General features: G+C 37.6%; 1 protein-coding gene across 1 annotated transcript; it reads left to right on the top strand.

Moving 5' to 3' along the window:
- Positions 1 to 1990: 1990 nt before the first annotated feature.
- APELA (apelin receptor early endogenous ligand) lies at positions 1991 to 23071 on the top strand. Its single transcript, XM_014737751.3, has 3 exons — positions 1991 to 2437; positions 3824 to 3913; positions 21383 to 23071. The coding sequence occupies exons 1-2, from the start codon at positions 2365 to 2367 to the stop codon at positions 3910 to 3912; spliced, it is 162 nt and encodes a 53-aa protein (XP_014593237.2). The 5' UTR covers positions 1991 to 2364; the 3' UTR covers position 3913; positions 21383 to 23071.
- The last annotated feature ends 1581 nt before the right edge of the window (positions 23072 to 24652 follow it).

Below are 24652 nucleotides of genomic sequence, written 5' to 3'. Positions count from 1 at the left end.
GAAAATATTTAATGGAAAATTCCAGAAACAAACAATTCATAAGTTTTAAATTGCAAGCTGTTCTGAGTAGCATGATGAAATCTCTTGCTGTCCCACTCCATCTGCCCAGGAAGTGAATCACCCCTTTGTCCAGTGTAACCCCACTGTATCCCCTACCTGCCTTAGTCACTTAGCAGCCATCTCCGTTATCAGATTGACTGTCCTGGTATTAGAGTACTTGTGTCCACTAACTCTTGTTTTGCTTGCTAATGGCCTCAAAGTGATGCTGGCAGTTTGGATATGCCAAAGAGAAGCCACGAAGTGCTTCCTTTAAGTGAAAAGGTGAAAGTTCCAGACTTAATAAGGAAAGAAAAAGATCATTTGCTGAGAACTATGGTAACTTTATTACACTATGTTGTTATAATAGTTCTATTTTATTATTAGTTATTGTTGTTAAAATCTCTTACTGTGCCTAATTTATAAGTTGAACTTTATCATAGGTACGTATGTATAGGAAAAAACATAGTGTATGTAGGGTTTGGTTCTCTCCGAGGTTTCAGGCATCCTCTGGGGATCTTGGAACACATGCCCGGAGGACAAGGGGGAGCCACTGTATACCTTCCACAGTACTTGCTTATATTGGCCGTATTCTAGGAGTTCATTATTGATCATCTGGTAATAAAATATAAAAATTGTAATCAATACATGCAGTCCATGGTAGTTATCTTTTTATCCATAAAGAAAACTCACTAATATACTTTTGAATAAACTTAAAACTTGGGCTGAGGTTATAGTGTCAAAGTCTATATTGGTTTCCTCTTGGTTTGCTCGATTTAACACTCAACTTTGTCAGCTTGCTGTTTTGCAGTGTGCTACACTCAGAAGCATGCAGGGGAAGTAACAATCTGAACAAACCCTTTGCCATTCATGAAGCACTTTTATATCGTGAGTCCGAACTCTTGCATTCAGTTGATTTTATGGAGCGATATACAAAGAGCGCAGTAAGGTATTACTCTTTAACACTATGCTTTCAGTCTCTAAATGAGCAAATCGTCTTTGGATCTTAAGAAAGTGATCTTAGGAATTTCAGTATGCTATTGTCTGCTATAAAGTGCATGCGTAACTAGGCAAGCAGGGAATTTTACAGACTGACTTGTAAACTATGCATTAATTTCAGACCTCAGGAAGCCCAATGTCGTGCACTTACTACCTGAATTTAGAGAAGCCAAATGCAACAAAATTCCCGGCAGTTCAGAGTAAGTTGTGCATGTTTTAGATTTGGTATTTTGGCTGTGCTTGTATTTCAGAGTGTATCTACGCTATCCTTTTGGTTAACTTTATGGTAAGTATAGTAGTTTCCATTTAGAGCAGCTACATACGACAAACAAACAAGGAAGCACTTAAAAAGAGATCTTAGTGTATGTGTGCAAAAGACAACGCTAGATGGTTTTTGCATCTTCTGCGTTCACTGGGTGATGAACTGGGAAGTTCTTTCTCCATCTCTAATTTGTGTGTCTGCAATATGTTAGCCTGATATTCCACCACACATACATTTTTTTTTAACAGAACACAGATTTCATGAGTTTGTGGCTTGCCTGAACTTCCCTTTTTAAACTCCTGGAAGTATTGCAAATGAAATTGATCTCCATTACTTTTTAAATTGCAATTTTCAAAATAAAAATATAAACATTTTTCAGATTTATTTCAGAACGTTCTAAACCCCAGGAACGTTTATTGACATAAACCCACATAGATTAAGCAATTTAGAGATTTAGGGTAAATACACACTATTTGGTAGTAGGTTTGGTAAAGAAAAAGCATTTCAGCACATGTTCTGCCACAAAGCATTTGGGAGTCTTAAGTTAGAGTTTCAGAATTCCTTCTGAAAAGGACAAAAGAGAGACTTCCTGTCATTTCCATTGGTTTCTGCATGTGGGACCAATATGGGCAATGCAAAGTTTAAACAGATGCAAATTGCGAGGGGAGGAGGCAATGCCTTGCCTTGTTTTACATATTTCTCCAAATCCAGATTGAATTTAAGTGAGCCTCTCATCGGAGCTTCCAGAGTAGACTTCCACTGAAGTTACGGCATGCTTGAATGGTTTATTTCACCAATATTTGCTTATGGAAATAAAGGGGAGTAACGGGGGGGGGGGGAGGAGAGGAGTGGAGGAGGGGTTTGAGGCCGGGGGAGGCTCTGACCACAGCACAGCGCACCAGTAACCTTGTCTGATGTGATCATTAACCTTTCTGGAAAACGCAGCTGGCAGTTCTCTGAGGTTTGTCATTAGAATGTGAGGAGAGCCACACAGATACCGCATAGACCATTCAAAGATTGTTTGGTTTCCTTTCAGAGCTACTGCTCCACCTTAGTGCGGCAGAAAAATGAGATTTCAACAATTCTTTTACGTATTTTTAATTTTTGTGATGAGCCTTCTTATCAACGGTCAGAGACCAGGTAGGACTTTGATTCATTTGTACCAAGTAACTTGTTTTTACGCCTCTTTGTGTCCATAGGCCTCTGAGTGTGATTGTGTTTTTGTGTTGAAAATCACTTAGGTGTGCTTAGGGGTATTCGGAGTAAGTGTGTAGGATTTTGGAAGTATGCTATCTATCTTGTTAGGTCTATTTTTTGGATATTTTAAAAAATAGCTGGATTTTTAAATGATGATAAATATCTTACCACTATTTTTCTAAGTTCAAAGAAAATTGATCCCTAGGCTATTGTAGATATGTTGTCCCCATAAGTAAAAAGAAATGGAAATGTTTGGTCTGTTCATTACAGAGCTAAACAAACTTACAGATTTTTAGATAAAATGCAAAATCTAAAGCAGTTTATTAAAAGAACATGTTGCTTACTGAAGTAGGGCAATGTTAACTGAATTAACAACATAAAAATCATAATGTGACAAATGCAGATGAAAACTTAAAACAGGTCAATAGCTGTTACTTCTAGTTATATAATTAGATGTGTCACTTAAAACAAAGAAAGTGCCAATTTTAGTATTATTGTGCTTACAGAGCGAAAATAATGTCAAAAATACATATGGTCAAGATAATTAATATTAATTCACTTGACACATTTTTCAAGGATGATATCAGTTGTGTTGTTCTTAACTAACAAAAATTTAGTAAGCAGACTTATTCTAACGTGCTTTTACTTCAAAACCTAATATTTAAGATTTCAAAGCACTGGCAAGTAAAAATTTAGAAAGTTTTCTGACTCAGGAAAAAGCACACCCAAATTGAAGTAGAAAGGTGATAATATTATATCTAAATATGTTTAATTATTCACTTGGTAATATACTTCTTCATTTAGAACAGAAAGTGGTGCATAACTGGTTAAAAATTCACTCTCTGCTTATTAGTTAATCAGAAGTTTGATCACCAAGGTTATCGCAAATGATGTCCCCTGGTCTGCCCTGTCGCATAAATAAGGAAAAAGTTTTGAATCAGTGACACAGAAAGCAGCTGATCCCTTCTTATCGCTTATAGCAATTGCTGTTTGAATCATTTCTACTTTTCTGAAATACAGAACACTTTGGACAATGTTCTTGTAAAATATTTGTGATTAATTCACTACATAAAATTAAAGGTCTAGGAGCATTTAAAAAGGAATCATGTAGAAGGAGGAGGATTTTACTATTAGATCCTGCTAATAACGTGAACTGTTAGGAATACATCTCGTGGATTTGCATCACGTTAATTTTTTATGTCACCATCACATCTGAACAAGTAGCAAATAATCACCGTATAATTTGTATCCAAAATATTCCCTTACATTCTCCAGATTAAACAATTAATTTTCTGAAAAATGCTCCTAATATTTCCCTTTTTTCCTCAGCTAATTTGGCAATGAGAAGAAAATTGCACAGACACAACTGCCTTCAGAGGAGATGTATGCCTCTCCACTCACGAGTGCCCTTCCCCTGAGGTATTTTTGATAGAAAGTAGTTTTCCTACATTTAGCCAGCATTCCAGATTAGATCTACCAAAGAATGTTTGTTCATATTTTGTAATACGTGATAAGGGCTGTACTGTGATGTCAGTTTCGGGATGCTATTTGCAAAACAGAACCATGAAATGACATGATGTTTGGGAATTGCTTTAATAGTTTAATGGGATAGATGAGTAAAATGTAGGAGAATCTTGATAAATGATGAATCTGAGTGATAGTTATATGGGGATTAATACTATTGTGTGTTTGACAATTATCATAATTAAAAAAATCAGCAGGAGAGTATCATTATGAAAGTATCTTTAAACATGTATCTTGAAAAACACTGAGTAGCTCCCCACGTTATTCAGAACAAGCACATTTCCCATTAAGACCACTGTGTCCTTGAAAGCATTTGGACATATTTGCCCAACAAGGCCAAATGAATGATGTCCTAGCCTCAATACTTCATAGTTTATTTTCCCTAAAAATATTTCTCAATATATAAAATTATCTTAATATTAATGGCACAACAGCTTTGCAGCCTCACTCTTAGAACTGGTCTTGATGGTTGAATCTTTTAAGGATAAATTCTGAATAGAATTTTGCTCTTTCCTTTTTTTTTTTACTATCACTGAAAGGCCAATGATTTACACCACTGCTGTCACCAGTAATACTGCGTGTATCAGTTAACTTCAAACACTGCCCAAGTTTAAGTTCCTTCATACTGAAAAATAGCTTGGCATTCTATTGTAATTATTTTAAGCTCTTTAATTCAGATAAAATACATCTCCCTAAAAAAAATGCCATAGAAATATCCCTCAGCTGGTTAACATATACAGGCAATTGCTAAATTAGCTTATTCAGTCGGCCTATAGATTGTAGCATTTATGGCACTATTCATTCAGAAGAAAGAATGGTTGCTATGCCTATTGTTTAGTGCATGCTTTTCAAAGTCGGTGAAAGCCCTGTTTGTAGTAAGACACTAAATGAAGGAAGAGCAATTCAGTATAATAAGCATTTATCAAGAGGGGTAAGACAAAAAAAAACAAGTTCTCCACTCCTGTATCTGTAACAAATTACTCTTTGCTATCAAAATATGAAAAATAAATTTGGTGGAGGAATCCAGAAAGATACAATAAGAAGTTCTTGAGAAGCCAATTAATAGGTACTAACTCATGCTTTAAAAGGATTTTATGTGTTAAAAAGTCCTTTGGTGTGTGTTGATCATTCATTTCAGCCTCACATACAAATAATGATAAAATCTGAGCTTAGGAGGAGTGAAGAAGTTCCAGATTTTCCCAGCACTCCTCCACAAATAACAAAGGAGAGGAGGCATTTCACGCTAGCAGGGGAATGCCTACATATACAGAGAAAGATACCTTGCATAACATGAATAAAAGCCCTTAGTTAGCCACAAATTATATCGACTTTTTCCACAAACCACCTGCCATAAAAACCAGGTTCCAAGTAAACAAGATAGAGTAGTGAAATCCGAATTGTCTAAGTTAAGGGAAATTTTGACCCATAAACCAAATTGTAAACCAAAGGAAAATTTAAATAAAAGCCAAATAGGGGCTGGCCAGGTTGTATAGTGGTTAGGTCCAGGCTCCACTTTGGCAGCCCAGGGTTCATGGGTTCAGATTCCAGGCACAGACCTCTGGCCACTCATCAAGCCATGCTGTGATGGTGTCCCACATAGAAAATAGAGGAAGATTGGCACACATGTTAGCTCAGGGGCAATCTTGCTCACCAAAAAAAAAAACGCCATATAAACGATTGAATGATAGCAGTCCTTTACAAAATTTGGCTGATCAACTTTAAAAAACTGCTCAGGTTACAGTATCCACTTTCTCAGTGTTTAGACTAGTCCTACATTCCAGCCTCAGTTCTTTGAAGAACGTGTAAAAGTTACATTCTGGAATCTAGCAATATTATAAAAGCCAATGCAAGATAAACGTTAAGATAATTTCCTCGGGCCGGCCCTGTGGCCAAGTGGTTAAGTTTGCCCACTCCGTTTCCGTGGCCCAGGGTTTCACCGGTTTGGATCCTGGGTGCGGACATGGCACCACTCATCAAGCCACACTGAGGCGGCATCCCACATGCCACAACTAGAAGGACCCACAACTAAAAAATATGCAACTATGTACCAGGGGGCTTTGGGGAGAAAAAGGAAAAATAAAATCTTTAAAAAAAAAAAGATAATTTCCTAAGATCTTGCTCAACCAGTGTTATAACAAGTGCTACCTTCAAATTTGATAGCATAATTCTCATTGTCCTAAATACTTGGACATTTTTTATATGTCTTGCACCAGGGGTACTTTGACAACTGGTTAAAGGCACTACAGACCTAGGGAGTGGAGCTTTAAAGCAGAAGCTCCCTTTCATTTATCCCTCACTTTTCTACATGCTTTAGATAAAATCACAAGTCTCTATTTGATTCAGTTAGGGTCAAATAAGACTGTAAGCAGATAGGTAAGGTAAACAGTTGACTTTGGAAGTTTTCCAGGTTAAGCCCTTGGAGTGTTTAGACTTGGCTCACTTACTAGGAATGCCCTCTTATCTTTCCTCTGTCCATTTTTCTCACTCCTCGAGTCCTCATCAGTCATGCTCAGTGAGATTTCCTAACCTGTCAATTGAGTTAAACAGAAAATCTACGCTGTATAAAATTCATTTTCTTGACTTTTTTTTTTTCTCACAAATATTTTGGCATCACCTTCAGCATTAGGTGAGTTAGAGTGGAGGAAAGCAAGAGAAAGGCATGTCAGGAAATCCAAGCCTACAGGTTAATGTGAGAGCGGTCAAGTGGAAAATGAGGTAGGACTTTAGATTCTAATGATCTCCCCTTCCAATAGTAAAATCTCACTACGTTAATGATTTTATTTATAAATAGGTTCTCCAGATAACTACATACCCTATTAATACATACTCATCTAGCTTTTTAATAATAATTAAGACGTGATACATGTTCGTGGCATAAAATTTTTTTTCTAACGGTATGGAACAATGTAAAGTGAAAAGTGAGAGTCTTCCACCCTGCCCAGTTGCCCATTTTCACTTCCCAGAGGTAATGGCTATGGAAAGATTTTTGGCGAAGGTACCTTTTAATACTTTATTTTAAGCTGAGACCAGCTAATTTCCTCGTCACCCTTGATTACCATTCAAAATGCAAGTGCTTCTAGTTCTGTATTTTCTGCCTTATTCTTACCCCTTCAAAGTCAAGTCTTCTGACCCCCCTGACCAAACCTCTGCCATGCCTCCCAGGTTTTTGCACATCTCCTGTTTTCTTGGCCCTTCTCACTCCATTCTGCCTCTTTGGCTAAATGAAAGCCAACTGTCTTCAGCACGGAATCTGCACTTTAGTGGAGCGCTCCATCTCCAACTTCAGCACGGTTTTCTAGGAACAACTCTTCTTACTTTTAGGCACCTCTGACTCCCATTCAGCTACATTTCAAACGTTTAATGACCTCTAGTTTCTTTAAACTTCTTAACCTCCTTTTCCAACTCATAGCAAGGGTTCACTCCTCAGAGAACAACAAACCACAACTGCCCTCAAACTACAAACATCTGTAGCTGCAGCACTTCTGTTTCCTCTTCCTAGTCTTTCACGAAGAGAGAGTCCTGTCTTGGATATGGCTAATCTCTCTACGTCTCAGGAACCTTGATCCAGCAATTTCTCCCTTTCTTCCCCAGAATGTCAAATACGTCAAAACTGATCTATTTCATCCTTATCAAAGAAAAAATTGTGCACCATTGACTCCACAGTGCTCTCTAGTGACCAGCCCATCTTCTCTACACAGCCAAATTTCCTGAAAAGGTGGCAGTTTCCTTTTCTCCCATCTGTTTTCAACACACTGCACCCCAATGCATTCTGGGAAAGGTCTCTAATGCCTTTCTTTTTCTTCATCCAGTGATTACATTTTGGTCCTGATCTCAGTTATCCTACTGTAGGTCAAATGGTAGAATGGATTTTCCTTGGTTTCAGTGACACCGTGCTCCCTTCTGACTATTTACCTCTGGAACAATTCACTCTTCCTTTCAGGACCTGTACGGGGTGTCTAATTGTCTACTTGGAATCACCTTAGCTACAGACTTCCAGCTCATGTCTATGTTGCATATACAGATCTCCACCATGGCTTCTACATAGCTTAGACTTGTAACTCAGTTCTTTGTTCTAATATCATAGATGTCATTAGGAAGAACTTCCCTGATGATCCTCTATATCAAAAAGCAATACCAAAATAAAGTCTTTAAAAAAGAAAGCAGTACCTCTGTCTACCCTAGATCCTCCTATTTCCCTTTTCCTGGTTTGTTTTTCTCCATAACACCTAATGCCATCTGACATGACATATATGTACTTTGTTATTCGTTTAGCATTCGCCTCTTTTCCTTAGAATGTAAGTTCCATGAGAACAGGGACTTTGCTTTGATCACAGCTGTGTGCCCAGTGACTATACTATGCTCCCCAGAAATATTTGATGAATGAATACCTAAAAGTAAACTCTTCAAGTCCTCCCACTCAGATCTTTCTCCTGTGTTTTCAAAATGTAGAGAATAATTATAAAGCTACCATATATTAGACGTTTACTATGCATCATGCACTCTCCTATGAAGTATGCATGTTACTGTTTCAATATCAATTTCTGAGCACAGTGCCCTAATATTCAGTTCTAGTTCATTTCCCCACCTGTCATTTCTACCTTGAAATATTTTTTTAAATCAGCTCCCTCCTTTTCATCTCTACTACCACCATCTCAGTGCCTCTTATATCTCTCCACCATGGCTTAACACCTTAACTGATCACTCCTGTCTTCAGTTCTGGATGTGGAAAGTTCATTTTTTGTTTTATCATCTAATCTTTCTAAACTGTAAATCCAATCATGCCACACCTTGATTAAAGCTCTCAGCTGTCCCTGTAGCCTTCAGGACAGTGAAAGCACCCATAATTTAACAAACAACACCTTATAAAATGTCCCTCTCCAGCATCGCCTGCCACCTCTTCTCCCCTTACCTCTCCCAGAGGCGATAAGAAAGAATTAAGACTGTCTGGACTGCATGGATGGAGCTCTGGCCACATAACTCACTCACTGGTGATCATTGGTAAGTCACTTACCCTCTTGAACCCTCCCTCTACTTCCGACCTATAAAATGGAGCTAGTAATGGTATGTACCTTATCATAATCATACCAAGCACATACTAAGTGCTAAATAGATAGTAGCTAGAGTTATTATTACTCTTACTTTTTTTTTTTCCTTTTTCTCCCCAAAGCCCCCCAGTACATAGTTGTATATTCTTAGTTGTGGGTCCTTCTAGTTGTGGCATGTGGGGTGCTGCCTCAGCGTGGCTTGATGAGCGGTGCCATGCCCGCACCCAGGATTCGAACCGATGAAACACTGGGCTGCCTGCAGCGGATCGCGCACGAACTTAACCACTGGGCCCCAGGCCCCTATTACTCTTACTTTAAAGTCAGTCCATTCTTCACCTCTTGCTGTTCCACAGCTACATTTCTGCCTGCATTGTCCTTTCTTGACCAAAGCCTGTATCATGTGTCAGCCACATGGGAGCCAGTCCTGTGGCACGCCTGCATCACGTGTGAGCCATGGCTGAGCTATGCCTGAACCACGTGTGAAAGTGTCCTCAACCATATGTGACCCAGACGAGTCGTGTGAGATCCACGCTTGAATTACACCCGAACCATGTGTGAGCCATGCAGGAACCACATGTGAGACACCCTTGAACCACATCTGAACCACCTGTGAAACACACATGTTTGATGCTTGAACCACACATGAACCACAGGGGAGCCACACATGAAACATACAGGCTTTGGTCAAGCATGGCTCACACATGGTTCAGGTGTGGCTCATGCATGTCTGTGGTGTTACTCAGGCGTGGTTCACATTTGTTTGTGGCATGGGTGGCACATACTCTTTCCCTGTCAGTTCATCCTTTGAGAAACCATTCCTCATTTTGATACCCCTACCAGTTGTATTAGATGCCCACTTTTTGCTCTCAGAGCGTTTGCATACTTCTGCAAAAGTACTTCACTCACCACATTGTAATAATGTGTTAAGCAACACAACCAGAAGGACCCACAACTAGAATATACCATTATGTACTGGGGGCTCTGGAGAGAAGAAGAAAAAAAAAAGACTAGCAACAGATGTTAGCTCAGGTGCCAATCTTTTTAAAAAAATAAATAATAACAATAATGTGTTAACTGACTATACTCCTCCCCTCCTCCCTCAGCATGCTGTAAATTCCCCATAGGCAGAGCGAGGGTGTTCTGACTCTGTTAAATTAACATTTGTTAAGTGGAGCTCAGAGTACGGAATGGTGAGCCAAGGTGAGCCTTAGTTCCACAGCTGACTACAAGGTAAATTGAAATAGAGAAGTTTATCACTCATGAGTCCTGGAAGAAGTACACTGCATGCCTGGAGGGGCCACATGGGGAGTTCAAGGCAGAATGAAGGCAGAGGCACTGGGGCACATGCCTTTATTAGGGCCTGTAGGTGGAATGCTTTGGGGTCCAGCGCTAGGGTCAGATCAATCAATTCAAACCAAGAGAGTGGGGTTTTGATAAGCCCCACGAGGAGTCGTTTCTAAGGGGCCCATAAGGATACAGGCCCAGGGAGACTACTGGTCATAGGGCTGTTGGGGAAGTCACATCAGGATCTTAATTGTTTGTGACTCTACAGCTGGTATCCAGGACAGGAACTTGCATGAGGAGCTAGTGTCAGTTTAAAGTCCTTGCAGGACAGTTGGCCAAGCAAAATGGATGCGGAGGCAACAATCCCATGGAATAGCTTAGCTAAACTCTCAACAGTGGGTTGTACTTATCTTTGTATCTTCAGCGAAAAAGAGTGCCCAGAATACAGAAGGCACTCCATTCATGTTTCTAAAAGAAATGAACCAAACTTTTATGTATTATCTTAGAATTTAGGACTTACTATCATTAGACTCTAACACACATTTTCAGCTTTATTTCCTAATATTAACTGCCAAATTGAACTCTGATTGCTCTCTCTTTGCTAGAAGTGTTTTCTCTTCCAGGAATTGCTTCCCTTATCTCAAGTTCAAACCTTTCCCATCCCCCCAGGATTCTCTTTAAATTCCATTTTTTTATGAGGCCCACCCTGATCCAATTAACTTAAAATAATATTCCACTCTGTCAACAATCACGGTATTTTTATCAGGAGGTTTTTAAAGCCATTTAGCACATTCTACTTTATTTCATCAGTTTTTTATCAGTATTGGAATGTGAATTCCTTGAAGGCAAGATTTGGCTTGGAAAGCTTAGAGTGTAAACGTTTATAGTGTGTGAATGGCCTGGGTATAGGAGATTCCTGCGTGGACTGTAATATCTATAAAACGCGAAAATGTAGAAAATTATTGTTTTCTCAATTAATCATAGTCCAACGTCCAGAGAGCATGCTCAGAAAATTCCTAATGCTCCTAATTTACTGATGAAATAAAACTTATATAAAGATCACAATGCCTTAATATTATATATATTACATATTAAATATATAAATATATATAGTTATGTTATATATTATGTGTTATTATAATGAAATCTACATTCCTCTATGCAAAATATGTATATGATGCACTAAAGCCTAATTTCAGAGTTTTCCTCACTTTGGAAACTGATTCCTCATATGAAGTATATAATTTCTCTGTAGATATTTACTTAAAGTGGCTACTCTTTATCAGGTTCAGGAATCTAAAATTTCTTTGTAGCATAAATCTTTTATCTTTAGTTCTCGGTTTTGTGTTCAATTAATGACCTAGTGATATTAATTAAGGTTATTATTACATAGCTGTAAGGTATTTGAAAAATATATTATTCTGGGGGCTGGTCCAGTGGCGCAGCTGTTAAGTTCGCATGTTCTGCTTCTCGGTGGCCCGGGGTTCGCCAGTTTGGATCCCGGGTGCGGACATGGCACTGCTTGGCAAAAGCCATGCTGTGGTAGGCGTCCCACGTATAAAGTAGAGGAAGATGGGCATGGATGTTAACTCAGTGCCAGTCTTCCTCAGCAAAAAGAGGAAGATTGGCAGTAGTTAGCTCAGGGCTAATCTTCCTCAAAAAAAAAAAGAAAAGAAAAATATATTATTCTTAGATAATCGAAAGAAAATATTTATTGGTTTTTAGGGTGACTTGAGAAAAATGAAATGACTTATTAACTATTTCAATACATTTCACTCTTGGATGTCCTTTTAAAAAATGGTGGTGTATGTAAGGGGCTGACCCCATGGCCGAGTGGTAAAGTTTGCGCGCTCCGCTGCAGGCGGCCCAGTGTTTCGTCGGTTCGAATCCTGGGCACGGACATGGCACTGCTCATCAAACCACGCTGAGGCAGCGGCCCACATGCCACAACTAGAAGGACCCACAACAAAGAATATACAACTATGTACTGGGGGGCTTTGGGGAGCAAAAGGAAAAAAATAAAATCTTAAAAAAAAAAATGGTGGTGTATGGTACTGAACGCCACAATTCTTTCAACACTGTCAGTAATATCAAATGTATAGATGAATTCTAAACTTCCTGATCTTAATAAAATGATAAGCAGTTATCACCAGAGACCTTCAAATTCTTGTCAGATTATCTATAATCGCTCAGAATATTGCAAATTTATAATTAAATCCTTGATAGTTTATCTGTTACCACTGAGAATATTTATAAATGTTTATAAATAAAATAATTAATAATGCGATGGTCTAGAGGTTAAGATCTGATGCTCTCACCACCAAGGCCCGTGTCCTTTCTTGGCAAGGGCACCATACCACCAGTCTGTTGGTTGTCGTACTAGAGCAGTTGCATGTTGCTGTGATGCTGAGAGCTATGCCACTGGTATCTAAATACCAGCAAGGTCACCCGTAGTGAACAGGTTTCAGCGGAGCTTCCAGACTGAGACACTAGGAAGAAGGAGCTGGCCACCCACTTCTGAAAAAACTGGCCTTGAAAACCCTGTGAATAGCAGCAGGGCATTGTCTGATACAGTGCCAGATGGTGAGAGGATGGCACAAAAAGACCAGGCAGAGTTCCACTCCACTGTACACAGGGTTATTAGGACTTGGAATCAACTTGACGGAACTAACAAATTAACAATGCAAACCACATGTCTTCTGCTTTGTTAAAATTTTATTAGAGAGGAAAAATAGGCATAATACACAGGCTTTCCCAAGACCTCATTCACTAGGTCTCAGCCATGCACACCCATTTGTGCCAGGAGCTTGGTCAACCCTGCCACTATTCCAACCACATCAGGCCTTCCAGAGTATTGGCCATCCTTCTCCAGGCCCATTGGCCCCCTCTAGTCTTCCTTTTCTCTAGCTAAGATTCTCTAATTCTTTTCTTTCTTTTTTTTTTGTTTTAGGATGATTAGCCCTAAACTAACTGCTGCCAATCTTCCTCTTTTTGCTGAGGAAGACTGGCCCTGAGCTAACATCCGTGCCCATCTTCCTCTACTTTATATGTCGGACACCTACCACAGCATGGCGTGCCAAGCGGTGCTACGTCCCAACCCGGGATCCAAACCGGCGAACCCCAGGCCACTGATGCGGAACATGCGCACATAACCGCTGCACCACCCGGCTGGCCCCAGATTCTCTAATTCTTTATTTCCATAATTGCTGTCAACATTACAGATTTCCTTGCTTCTCTGTCTTCATCTCATTGTTCTGGAAGAATCCTGAAGTCTTCATCCAGGCACATTATTGTTCCTGGCCAACACGCAAGAAGTCAGATTGGAACCACTTTTAAATTTATTACCTCCAATCTCAGTTAGCCCTTCACTGTCCAGCAAACCTGCTACATTTCCGTGGTCAGCTTGCTGCACTGCATTCCACAATAACTGTTTCTAACATTTTCTACTCACCTTAAATTTCAGACCCTTATCTTCATTTTTGGCAGATGGCTTGTCTCTTGCATCACAGAGAAAAGAGAAGTCATCAGATGGTCCATCACTCACCTCCAGGACCAAATTAGAATCCCTTCTAATCTTCCTCCCACCTTGCCTACCTCCATCCTCCTCGTCCTTCTTGGTGCCATGGAAGGCATGACCCTTTCTCCATCTGTGTTGTGGATCCCTTCCCTACCCACTTTCTCAGGAATCTGAAACCACCACTTAACACATTTTCTTCATTCTCTTTGCCCTCTGAATCATCTTGTCAACATCTCAATCCACTCTATTCTGTCTTACACCTATTTTAAAATTGACATCAATCATCTTCATGTTTCTAAACTGACATTTTTTAGTCTTCTTCCTGATTTCTCAGCAGAATTTCTCAGTTAGTAGCAACTGACTAGTTGGTCTGCCAAAATCTCTTCCCTTAAATTCTGGAACCATGCTTATACTTTTCTGTTAAATTCTCAGCTGATCCTCTGGCTCCTAGGCAGGCTTAATCTTACCTACCAAGACTTGCAAGGTGAAGTTCTCTCTACTCTCTCCTGCTCTGCTTCAGCCATTCCTTTGGCTTCAATTACCTCTTTACAATGCCTGATAATACTCTGGGGGTGATGGCAGGAGCAGGGGGATGCGGGGAAGAAGACTATCCAAATGAGCAGAAGCAAAGCCTATTTATTCAGAGCTTGCTATAGCAAGGGAGTCAGCCACCATCACTTGTGTTTGGCAGAGGACCAAATATAGGCAGGGGAGTGAGAAAGCTTTATAGTGAAAAAAGGGGAAGGCTTCAGGTATGCTCTCGGCGGTTGTTGCTATGGGAAAGTTGGAGGCAGGCTGCCTAGAAGTGGGGCTTCCTATGTGATTGGTTTGGGGAGCGTTTATGGCTTTCTCTGGTTAGTCCTGAATTGGAATTGGAGGAAGGAGGGGCACATATTAGGGAAACTAGCAATTATGACAAAATCACCACTTGGGGCCAATTGCTGCAGAGGTTGTGGTTTGGTTTCCTGGACTGGTTGTTGCACAGTTTGTTGGTCAGAGTTCTGGTTTTTTTGTTTTTTGGGTTGTTTTTTTTTTCTCATAAAAGGACAAAAGTGTTTTATTTAAAGCAACTGCACCACATAATATCTTCATTTCTCCCTTTTGTTGCCATTTAAAATTGTAATAGCTCCACAGATATTACAGTGAAACATATAATATGGTATGCAATGTAGAGGAACTTATGCCTGAATTATCCCAAACAACTCAAGCTCCTTACATAACAAAGATTAAGGTGACTTTTTTTGTGTGTGTGAGATGTAGGTTTTTGTGTGTGTGTGTGTGAAATTACAGTTGTACATCATTATTAGTCATGTTGTAGGTACACCACTTCACCCCTAGTGCCCTCCCCCCACCCCCCTGTGTTTTGGGTTTTTTTTGAGGAAGATTAGCCCTGAGCTAACATCTGCTGCCAATCCTCCTCTTTTGTTTTTTTTTTGCTGAGGAAGACTAGCCCTGAGCTAACATCTTCCTCTGTGCCCATCTTCCTCTACTTTATATATGGGACGCCTACCACAGCATGGCTTTCCAAGCGGTGCCATGTCCGCACCCGGGATCCGAACAGGTGAACCCCTGGCTGCCAGAGTGGAACGTGGGCACTTAACTGCTGGGCCACCGGGCTGGCCCCATCCAACTCTCTAATCTTAAGACTGCTACTAACCTGCTTTCTGTTTCTATAGACTTACCTATTCTAGACATTTCATATAAATAGATTCTCCTAATTTTTTTTTTTTTTGTGATTGGCTTCTTTAACTCAGCTTAATGTTTTCATGGCTCAGCTATGTAGTAGCATGAATCAGTACTTCATTCTTTTTTAATGGCTGAATAAAAGTCCATTGTATAGAAAAATCACATTTTGTTTATCCAGTCATCTGTTGTTTTCACTATTGGGCCATTGGGAATGATTCTGCCCTAAACAAGTTTTTGCTTGAACATATTTTTTCAGTTCTCTTGGGTATATACCTAAGAGTGAAATTGCTGGGTTATATGGTTAGTGTATGTTTAATTCATTGAGGAACTGCCAAACTGCTTTCCATGGTGGTTGCAGCATTTTACGTTCCTACCAGCAGTATATAAGGATTCCAGTTTCTCCACATTCTCATCAATGCTTGCTATTATAGCCCTCCCAGTAGGTGTGAAGCGGTATCTCATGATTTTGATTTGCATTTACTTAGTGACTAAGGATGTTGAGCATCCTTTTATGTACCTATTGGCCATTTGTCTATCTTATTTGGAGAAATATCTATTAAATCCTTTGACTATTTTTCAGTGGGCTTATTTGTCTTTTTGTTGTTGAGTTGTAGGAGTTCTTTACATATTTTGAATACAGGACCCTTATCAGATGTGTGATTTGTAAATACTTTCTTCCATTCTAGGGGTTGTCTTTTCACTTTCTTGGTGGTGTCCTTTGAGCACAAAAGGTTTTGTTTTGTTTGTTTTTCTGAGGAAGACTCACCCTGAGCTAATATCTGTGCCAATGTTCCTCTATTTTGTATGTGGGTTACTGCCACAGCATGGCTTGACAAGGTCTACACCTGGGATCCAAACCCATGAACCTGGGCTGCCAGCTGCCCAAGAGGAGTGAGAGGAACTTTAATCACTCAGCCACGGGGCCAGCCCTGAGCACAAAAGATTTTAGTTGTGTTAAAGTCCAATTTGTCTATGTTTTCTTTGGTTGCTTGTGTTTTAGGTGTCATATTAGGAAACCATTGACTAATTCAGGGTCAAAAATATTTACACCTATGTTTTCTTCTAAGAGTTTTGTAGTTTTATCACTTAGGTTTATTCTATGATCCATTTTGAGGTAAATTTCATATATGTTGTGAGGAAGGGCCCCAACTCCTTTTGCATTTGAATATCCAGTTGTTCTAGCACCATTTGTTGAAGATACTGTTCTTTTTCCCATTGAACTATGTTGGCACTGTTGTTGAAAATCAATTGACCATAAATGTAAGGGTTTATTTCTGGACTCTCAGTTCTATTTCATTGATCTATATGTCAACCCTTGTGCTAATACTATATGGTCTTGATTATTGTAATATTGTAGCAAGTTTCTAAATTGGGACATGTGAGTCCTCCAACTTTGTAGTTCTTCAAGATTGTTTTGGTAATTCTGGTTTCCTTGAATTTCCATATGAATTTTAAGATCAGCTTGTCAATTTCTGTCAAGATCCAGCTGGAATTTGCCTAGAGATTGTGTTGAATCTGTAGATCAACGTATGAAGTACTGCCTTTTTTACAATTAAATTTTCCAATCCATTTGATGTATTTCCATTTACTCAGATTTATTTTAACTTCTTTCAACAATGTTTTAGTTTTTAGAATAAAAGTTTTATACTTCTTTTGTTTAACTTATTCCTAAGTATTTTATTCTTTTGATGCTATTAAAAATGGAATTTTCTTAATTTCATTTTTTGAATTGTTCATTGCTAATGTTTACAAATAGAACTGCTTTTTGTTTATTGATCTTGTATCCTGTAACTTTAGTGAAATTGTTGATTTGTTCTCATAGTTTTAGTAGGTTCCTTAGGATTTGCTATGTAAAAGCTCATGACATCTTAAAATAGAGATAGTTTTACTTCTTTATTTCTAGTCTGGGTGTTTTTTATTTCCTTTTCTTGTCTAATTGTCCTAACTAGAACCTCCAGTACAGTGTTGAATAGAAGTGGTGAGAAGAGACATCCTTGTCTTATTCCTAATCTTAGATGGAAAGCATTCTGTCTTTCACCAAGAAGTATGATGTTAGCTGTGGGTCTTTGTGGATGTTCTTTATCAGGTTGAAGAAGATTCCCTCTATTCCTAGTTTGCTGAAAGCTTTTATCATGAAAGAAGTGTTGGGTTTTGACAAAACCAAACAAAAACAAAACTGTTTTTTCTGTTTCTATTGAAATCATTGTGCATTTTTGTCCTTTATTCTATTGAAATCATGTATTACACTAAGTGATTTCTGGATGTTAAACAAATCTTGCGTTCCTGGGATAAATCCCATTAGGTATGAAGTAGTATCATTTTTATATATGGGTGGATTCAGTGTGCTGGTATGTTGTTAAAGATTTTTCTATCTACATTTACAAGAGATTTTAGTCTGTAGTTTTCTTTTCTTGTGATAGCTTTTTCTGGTTTTGGTATCAGGGTAACACTGATCTTATAGAATGAGTTGGGAAGTGTTTCTTCCTCTTCTATATGTGGGAAGTGTTTGTGAAGGACTGAGACTGATTATTTAAATTTTTGGTGGAATTCACCAGTGAATTTATCTGGCTTAGGGCGTTTCTTTGTGGGAAGTTTTTAAAATTGGTAGCTCAATTTTTTTTTATTTGTTATACACCCATTCAGATTTTCTATTTCTTCTCAAGTCAGTTTTGGTAGTTTGTGTCTTTCCAGGAATTTGTTCATTACATCTAAGTTATCTAATTTTTTCGCATACAGTTGTTTAGAATATTTCCATATAATCCTTTTTTTTTTTACTTTTCTAAGATCAGTAGTGATATTTTCTCTTTCATTCCTCCGTTTAGTTATTTTAGTTTTTTCTTTTTATTCTTGATCAGCCTAGGTAAGCTTCACCAATTTTGTTAATCTTTTCAAAGGACCAACTTTCAGTTTGGTTGATTTTCTCTATAGTTTTTCCATTCTCTATTTCATTCACTTCTGCTCTAATCCTTATTGTTTTCTTCCTTCGGCTTGCGTTAGGTTTTGTTTGCTCTTCTGTTTCTAGTATCTAAAGGTGGAATGTTAGTTTATTGAATGAGATCTTTCTTCTCTCTTAATATATATGTTTAGAGTTATAAATTTCTCTCTAAGCACTACTTTGCATCCTATAACTTTTCATGTTCACCTCAGAATATTTTCTTCTTTCTCTTTTAAGATTTTATTTTTCCTTTTTCTCCCCAAAGCCCCCCAGTACATAGTTGTGTATTTTTAGTTGTGGGTCCTTCTAGTTGTGCTATGTGGGACGCTACCTCAGCATGTCTCAATGAGCAGTGCCATGTCCGTGCCCAGGATCTGAACTGGTGAAACCCTGGGCGGCTGAAGCGGAGCGTGTGAACTTAACCACTTGGCCATGAGGCAGGCCCCTCAGAGTATTTTCTTATTTCCCTTGTGATTTCTTCTTTGACCTATTAGTTGTTTAGGAGTGTGGTGCTAATTTCCGCACATTTGTAAATTTCCCAAATTTATTTGCTATTGATTTCTAACTTCATCTTATTGTTGAATCATCTATTTCTCCTTTTGATTCTGTCAGTTTTTGCTTCACATATTTTGGGGCTCTATTTTTAGGTTCGTGTATCTTCAGAATTCTTATATATTCTTCAACCAACCCTTTTATCATTATAAAATGTCTTTCTTTGTCCCTAATAACAATTTTTGTCTTAGAATTTATTTTTCCTGTTATTAATATATCTACTTCAGCTCTCTTATGCTTGCTGTTTGCATGATATCTTTTTCTATTCTTTTACTTTCAACCTATTTTTGACTTTGAATCTAAAGCGTAACTCTTATAGAGAACATATAGTTGGATCATGGTTTTTTTACACTCAGCCTGACAACATCTACATTTTGAATGGATTGTTTAGTAGATTCACATTTAATGTCATTATTGATCTGTATCTTATTATTGATACCTATATGTCTCATGTCTTTTTTGTTTCTTTGTTCCTCTATTTCACCTTTATTGCTTTCTTTTGCATTAAATGAATATTTTCTAGTGCAATATTTTAATGATTTTTTTCACTATTTTTTTCACACTGTTATTTTCTTAGTGGTTGCTCTAGGACTTAAACAATATATGTCTGAACTAATCAGAATCTACTTCTATTGGAAGTCCAGTGAGTATAGGAATACCTATATAGCTCTATTCTCTCTTCCTCTTTTAATTCTATTATAGTTATGCATATTACTTCTATACATAAATCCAACTATGTTATTATTACTTTATATAACTTTAGATCCTTTAAAGCTGAGAGAAGGAGAGGAAATATATATATATATATATATTTATAGAGAGTTGATAATTAGCCTTCTTGTTTACCATTTCTGGTTCTTGTTATTAGTACATTTTTCTGATGTCTTAGTCTGTTCAGGTTGTTAACAAAGTGCCATAGATTAGGTGACTTATAAACAACAGAAATTTATTTCTCACAGTTCTGGAGGCTGGAAAGTCCAAGAACAAGGTGCCAGTGGATTTGATTTCTGGTGTGAGTCCATTTCTTGGTTCACAGATGGCTGTCTTCTTGTGTCCTCACATGGTGGAAGGGGCAAGGGAGCTCTCTGGGTTTTACTTTATCAGGGCACTAATGTTAATCATGAGGTCTCCACCCTCATTACTTAATCATCTCCCAAAGGCCCGACTTCCAAATACCATCACAATGGGGATTAGGTTTAAACACAGGAATTTTAGGGGGACACAAACATTCAATCTATAGCACTTGAATAAATGTTTCTCCATTTGCTCTATTCCCTTAGGATAATTTCTAGAGACTTTAAATACTCTTTCCTTTTTTCAAATAATTTTCACCAGCTATGGTTGTTTCACTGGGAAGAGGGTCCACAGAGCTCCTTATACCATCATTCTTTAAGTACCCCAGGTTATACATATTTTAAATATTGATACCTAGTGGTAAATTGTTCTCTAGAAAAGCTACACCACTTTACATTTCCAATAGCAAGTCATGAGAATGCTTATTTCCCACACTCTTGCCAACTGTGGATGTTATCAATACTTTTAATCTTTGCCAATCTGAGAAAGAAAAATAACTATCTCATTTTTATATTCAAATTTTAGGCAGTCTGAGTTGAGAGATACTTCCTAGAAAAGACATACCTCTCTCCGTTTACTGCTAAATTAGTTATAGTTACCCCACTATGACTGTCAAGAAAATGAAATGTGAAGGAGGTGGAAGCTTCCAAAAATGAAGCAAGGGGCTGCCTTCATGTTTTCCAGAGGGGGCCAAAACAAATGCCTAGGAAAACCTTGGCACCAGGAATTCTCCTGTTACAAGAGACTCATTTTTGTCTTTAAAAAATTAGTTATATTTTCACCTACCTTATATTTAAAACTTATTGCGGAGTACTAATTATTAGTTTCATAGCATTAAAAGATTCCTAGGGACCATTTTATCTCTTAAATAAAATACTCCAAATTAAGATTTTGATTCTGATATCTTTCTGTTGATCTGCTCTAAGTAACTGTCTTAGCCGGTATAAATATCAGGAATCAAAATCCAAAATACTAAGAAAAATTGTTGAGACTGCTAATGCAGACCACTGAGCAAATAAAGATTATTAGGTGATAAATAATTTAATGAAAAAAATCTCTTCAATAGCATAAATTCAGACTTTTGAAGAAATATAGGTGTTGTATTTATTTTGAAAGGTAAGGAAGTATGAAGTTGCTTTCAGCACTGAAAAACTCTGACAAATTTTCATAACTCATTGTCTATTTAAAAAACTGAAGCATGGGTAAATTGGTCTGCTGGATAGCATTTCTTATTAAGATATATTTCTTTCTCCTTTGCCTTCCAAATATAGATCTTCTCTAGTGAAATTCACCTGGTCTACCAGAAGAAGAAAAGAAGTGAATCCATCCACATAATAGTGTGATTGCTTAGAAGTTCCTGTAAGAAAGGAATTGTTTGAAAGCACCTGGGATGGTTTATTAGTTTCACAAGATTCTCTTCCTCTTGGTTTCTCTTTAGAGGGAAAATATCATAAATTCAAAAGCAATTCTAGTCTGAAGCACAATTACTTGCAACAAAAATCTCTCATCTTTTTCTGCACATTATTATTCTTACATGGTTTAAAAAGAAAAATACTTTTTAATATCTTAGAACTCTCTAATTGTAAAAAGTACAAGAACTGAAAATTTTTTTCATATTCTTATAATTCTCCAAAACTATTAAATAACTTTTTATATGTTTGAGTGATTTTTTTGAAAAAATGCTAAACCTGAAATCAAATGCATTGACCATCTGGCTTTGTAAAATAAGGAGAAAATAATTGGTTCATGGATTATTTATGTAGAGAGACTAAGAAAGAAGTTATTGTTACCAATTTTATATGATAGACTTTAATGTTTATAAAAGTATTTTTTTATTTTGAATAATACCCACTTAAAGTTGTAAAAGAACATTTGAAATACTAATTGTAGTTCCTTTTATTTTACAGCTGAAATGTTCATTTCTGAATCTATTTCTCATGATGTAGTTATAAGAAGCCAAGGTTTGATTTCCTTTGAAGTTCTATGTCCTTGATTCATTTGTACAGATAGTTTCTTAGAAAGGCCCACTTAAAGTTGACATTTAAAATCCACTTATGCCAATGAGCTCCCAAGCAGGGCAATATCTCTTTTCTAACGTATGAGTGCTCACCATTCTGCTGGGCTTTGTTTTGGTGCTGATTTGGTGCTGTGGTGGTGAGACGTGTAAATGAAAAAATCATAGGAGACTCAGGGATGTGATTACCAAAAGGAAACTATCCCATCTAAATCGGAACTGTATTGATAATTAGGTGTTCCCAAGTTGTTAAATATGATCTTAATTTGTATTTATTGAAAGACTGTTATCTCAGTGCCATAATGTTTTTATTATTTTACTATAACTTAATTCCAGATATAAAATTTACAAATTCATATCAGCACTGGAAACTTTATTTTGTAAACATTATAGAATGGGAGAAGCCATAACCATTTAACCCTTACTTTGCTAAAATGAAAGGTTGGGATCACCATATAAAGAATTTGAAATAGAAATTCTGACATCATGGTATTTGTCTCCCTTTTATAGCTTATTAATGGTGTCTTTTATAATGGAAGGTGCTTATATAAAGAAATATAATTAAATTTACACACAAACAAAAAGTGTTTTATGAAATGTGTTACCTCATTATTTAAATTGGATATTTTGGGGAAATTCTGAATGATTTTCTGGATAAATTATAATTCCTTTACACAAGTACATTTCAGTAGAAATATAAGCTATTGTCAATTATATTTATGTTTAAAACATGTACTCACTTATATATTTTGGACAAAAAGAGAAAATTAATATTTTATACAGTTCAGATGAATCTCCTTTAATACAAGCCTACACTTTTTCAAATACAGATTCTCACAGTCACAGAAGTTAAAAACCAGTCATACCATTGGAAGGTAATTAAATGGTTACAGATTTCTGCTCATCGACTTCAATAATTGTTCAATAAAATATTCAGTGATTTGAGTGTCTACTTGTCGTTACTTGATTAAGAAATGTTCAGAGTGTTGAGTACAGCGTGGTGGAAATGTTCCTGATACATGTCCCTATTTCCATTGTTTGTTCCATTTAATTCCAGCATTTAAGACTGAACAGCTTTAATATATGTCCTGCCACTGCGGATCTTTTACTTAATTCAAGATTATCAAAATCTATAAGAACTCAGCAACCAGTGGCATAGATGCCACAAGTAGCATACTAGGACAAGTCCATGACAATGGAGACATATTTTATTTGCTGGGGAGGTGGCAGGGGAGACCAGAGGATTGTCAAAATATGTGTACTTTAAATTTAACTTTCTCTATGATTTGGTGTTTTCTTATTTTTCTATTAAATGTTCTTTGTAATTTCTAATATTTTCAGAACACAAAGGAAAATAGATTTTATATAGTCTAATCAAGATGGTTAAAGGGATCAGAAGTAATGGGACCATCCCAATTTGGGGCAATGCGGTGAGTCAGTCAAGTGGAGCGGATGGAGAGCAGTGGATCAAAGAACAGCTGTAAATGTTGATTCTTTCTTTCTTGGCCCAGTTCCTTCCAAACTCTGAAATCAGTGAGGTCTTTGGTCCCATTCCTGCAGCATTTTACCCTCCTTCACAGGGCCAGGACTAGATTAATTGGGAACAAAGTTTAAGGCTGAGCCAAAAACCTCAGCAATCAAGGTGAGTAATGTTTTAACATCATTTTTGAAAAAAAAAAAATCCCTCAAAACATGCATGGTGAACAAAATAATCAAATTTTCAGATAAAGACAGGATTGGCTGGGCCATATTGGAGCCTAGGGAAAAGGAAAAACTTAGCAATTCAAATCCCTTGTTTTGGTATCTTAAAGCCTGAGGTCCAGCCCTTTGTTTCTTCCCTTTGTTCTCACTTCTCATAGTGACCTTACTCCCTAAACTCTAGATCAACATCCCATTTTCCATTCTTGGCTTCCATATGGCCAGAGTATTGATGGAAAAAACATTGGATCGTAGCCCTGACTTCTTTTTACATCTAAGTTCATCCCACTATAAAATCATCTAATTGGATTCCAATGCATCTTGGTAAGAGGTAGTGAAGTTGATGATTTCAAGCTCTAGCCCCTGTCAATTGCTATGCAGAAAAGTCCTATCAGCCTCATTTGGAAGTTTGTCATCTGACTCTACACTATGAATCCGCAGGAACTACCTACAGCATCTCCTGACTCTACACTTCTAGGATTATTACAATACTCTCTTTTTGCAAGTTCTCGTAATACCTGATATCAACTGTTTTGTGGCACTCTATTTAAATGGCCAAACAATATTCCTCAAAGATTTTAACTTGGTAATGGGCAAGAGCAAAGAATATTTTGATATGTAGCCAATTCTCAGTTTTTCTACTTTCTTTTTTTTTTTAAGATTTTATTTTTCCTTTTTCTCCCCAAAGCCCCCCAATATATAGTTGTATATTTTTAGTTGTGGCTCCTTCTAGTTGTGGCATGTGGGATGCCGCCTCAGCATGGCCTGATGAGTGGTGCCACGTCCGTGCCCAGGATCCGAACCGGCAAAACCCCGGGCTGCTGAAGTG

This window comes from Equus caballus, chromosome 2 (assembly GCF_041296265.1).
Source record: "Equus caballus isolate H_3958 breed thoroughbred chromosome 2, TB-T2T, whole genome shotgun sequence".
NCBI classification, from domain to species: Eukaryota; Metazoa; Chordata; class Mammalia; order Perissodactyla; family Equidae; genus Equus; species Equus caballus.
This window is presented reverse-complemented; position numbering and strand designations above follow the sequence as displayed.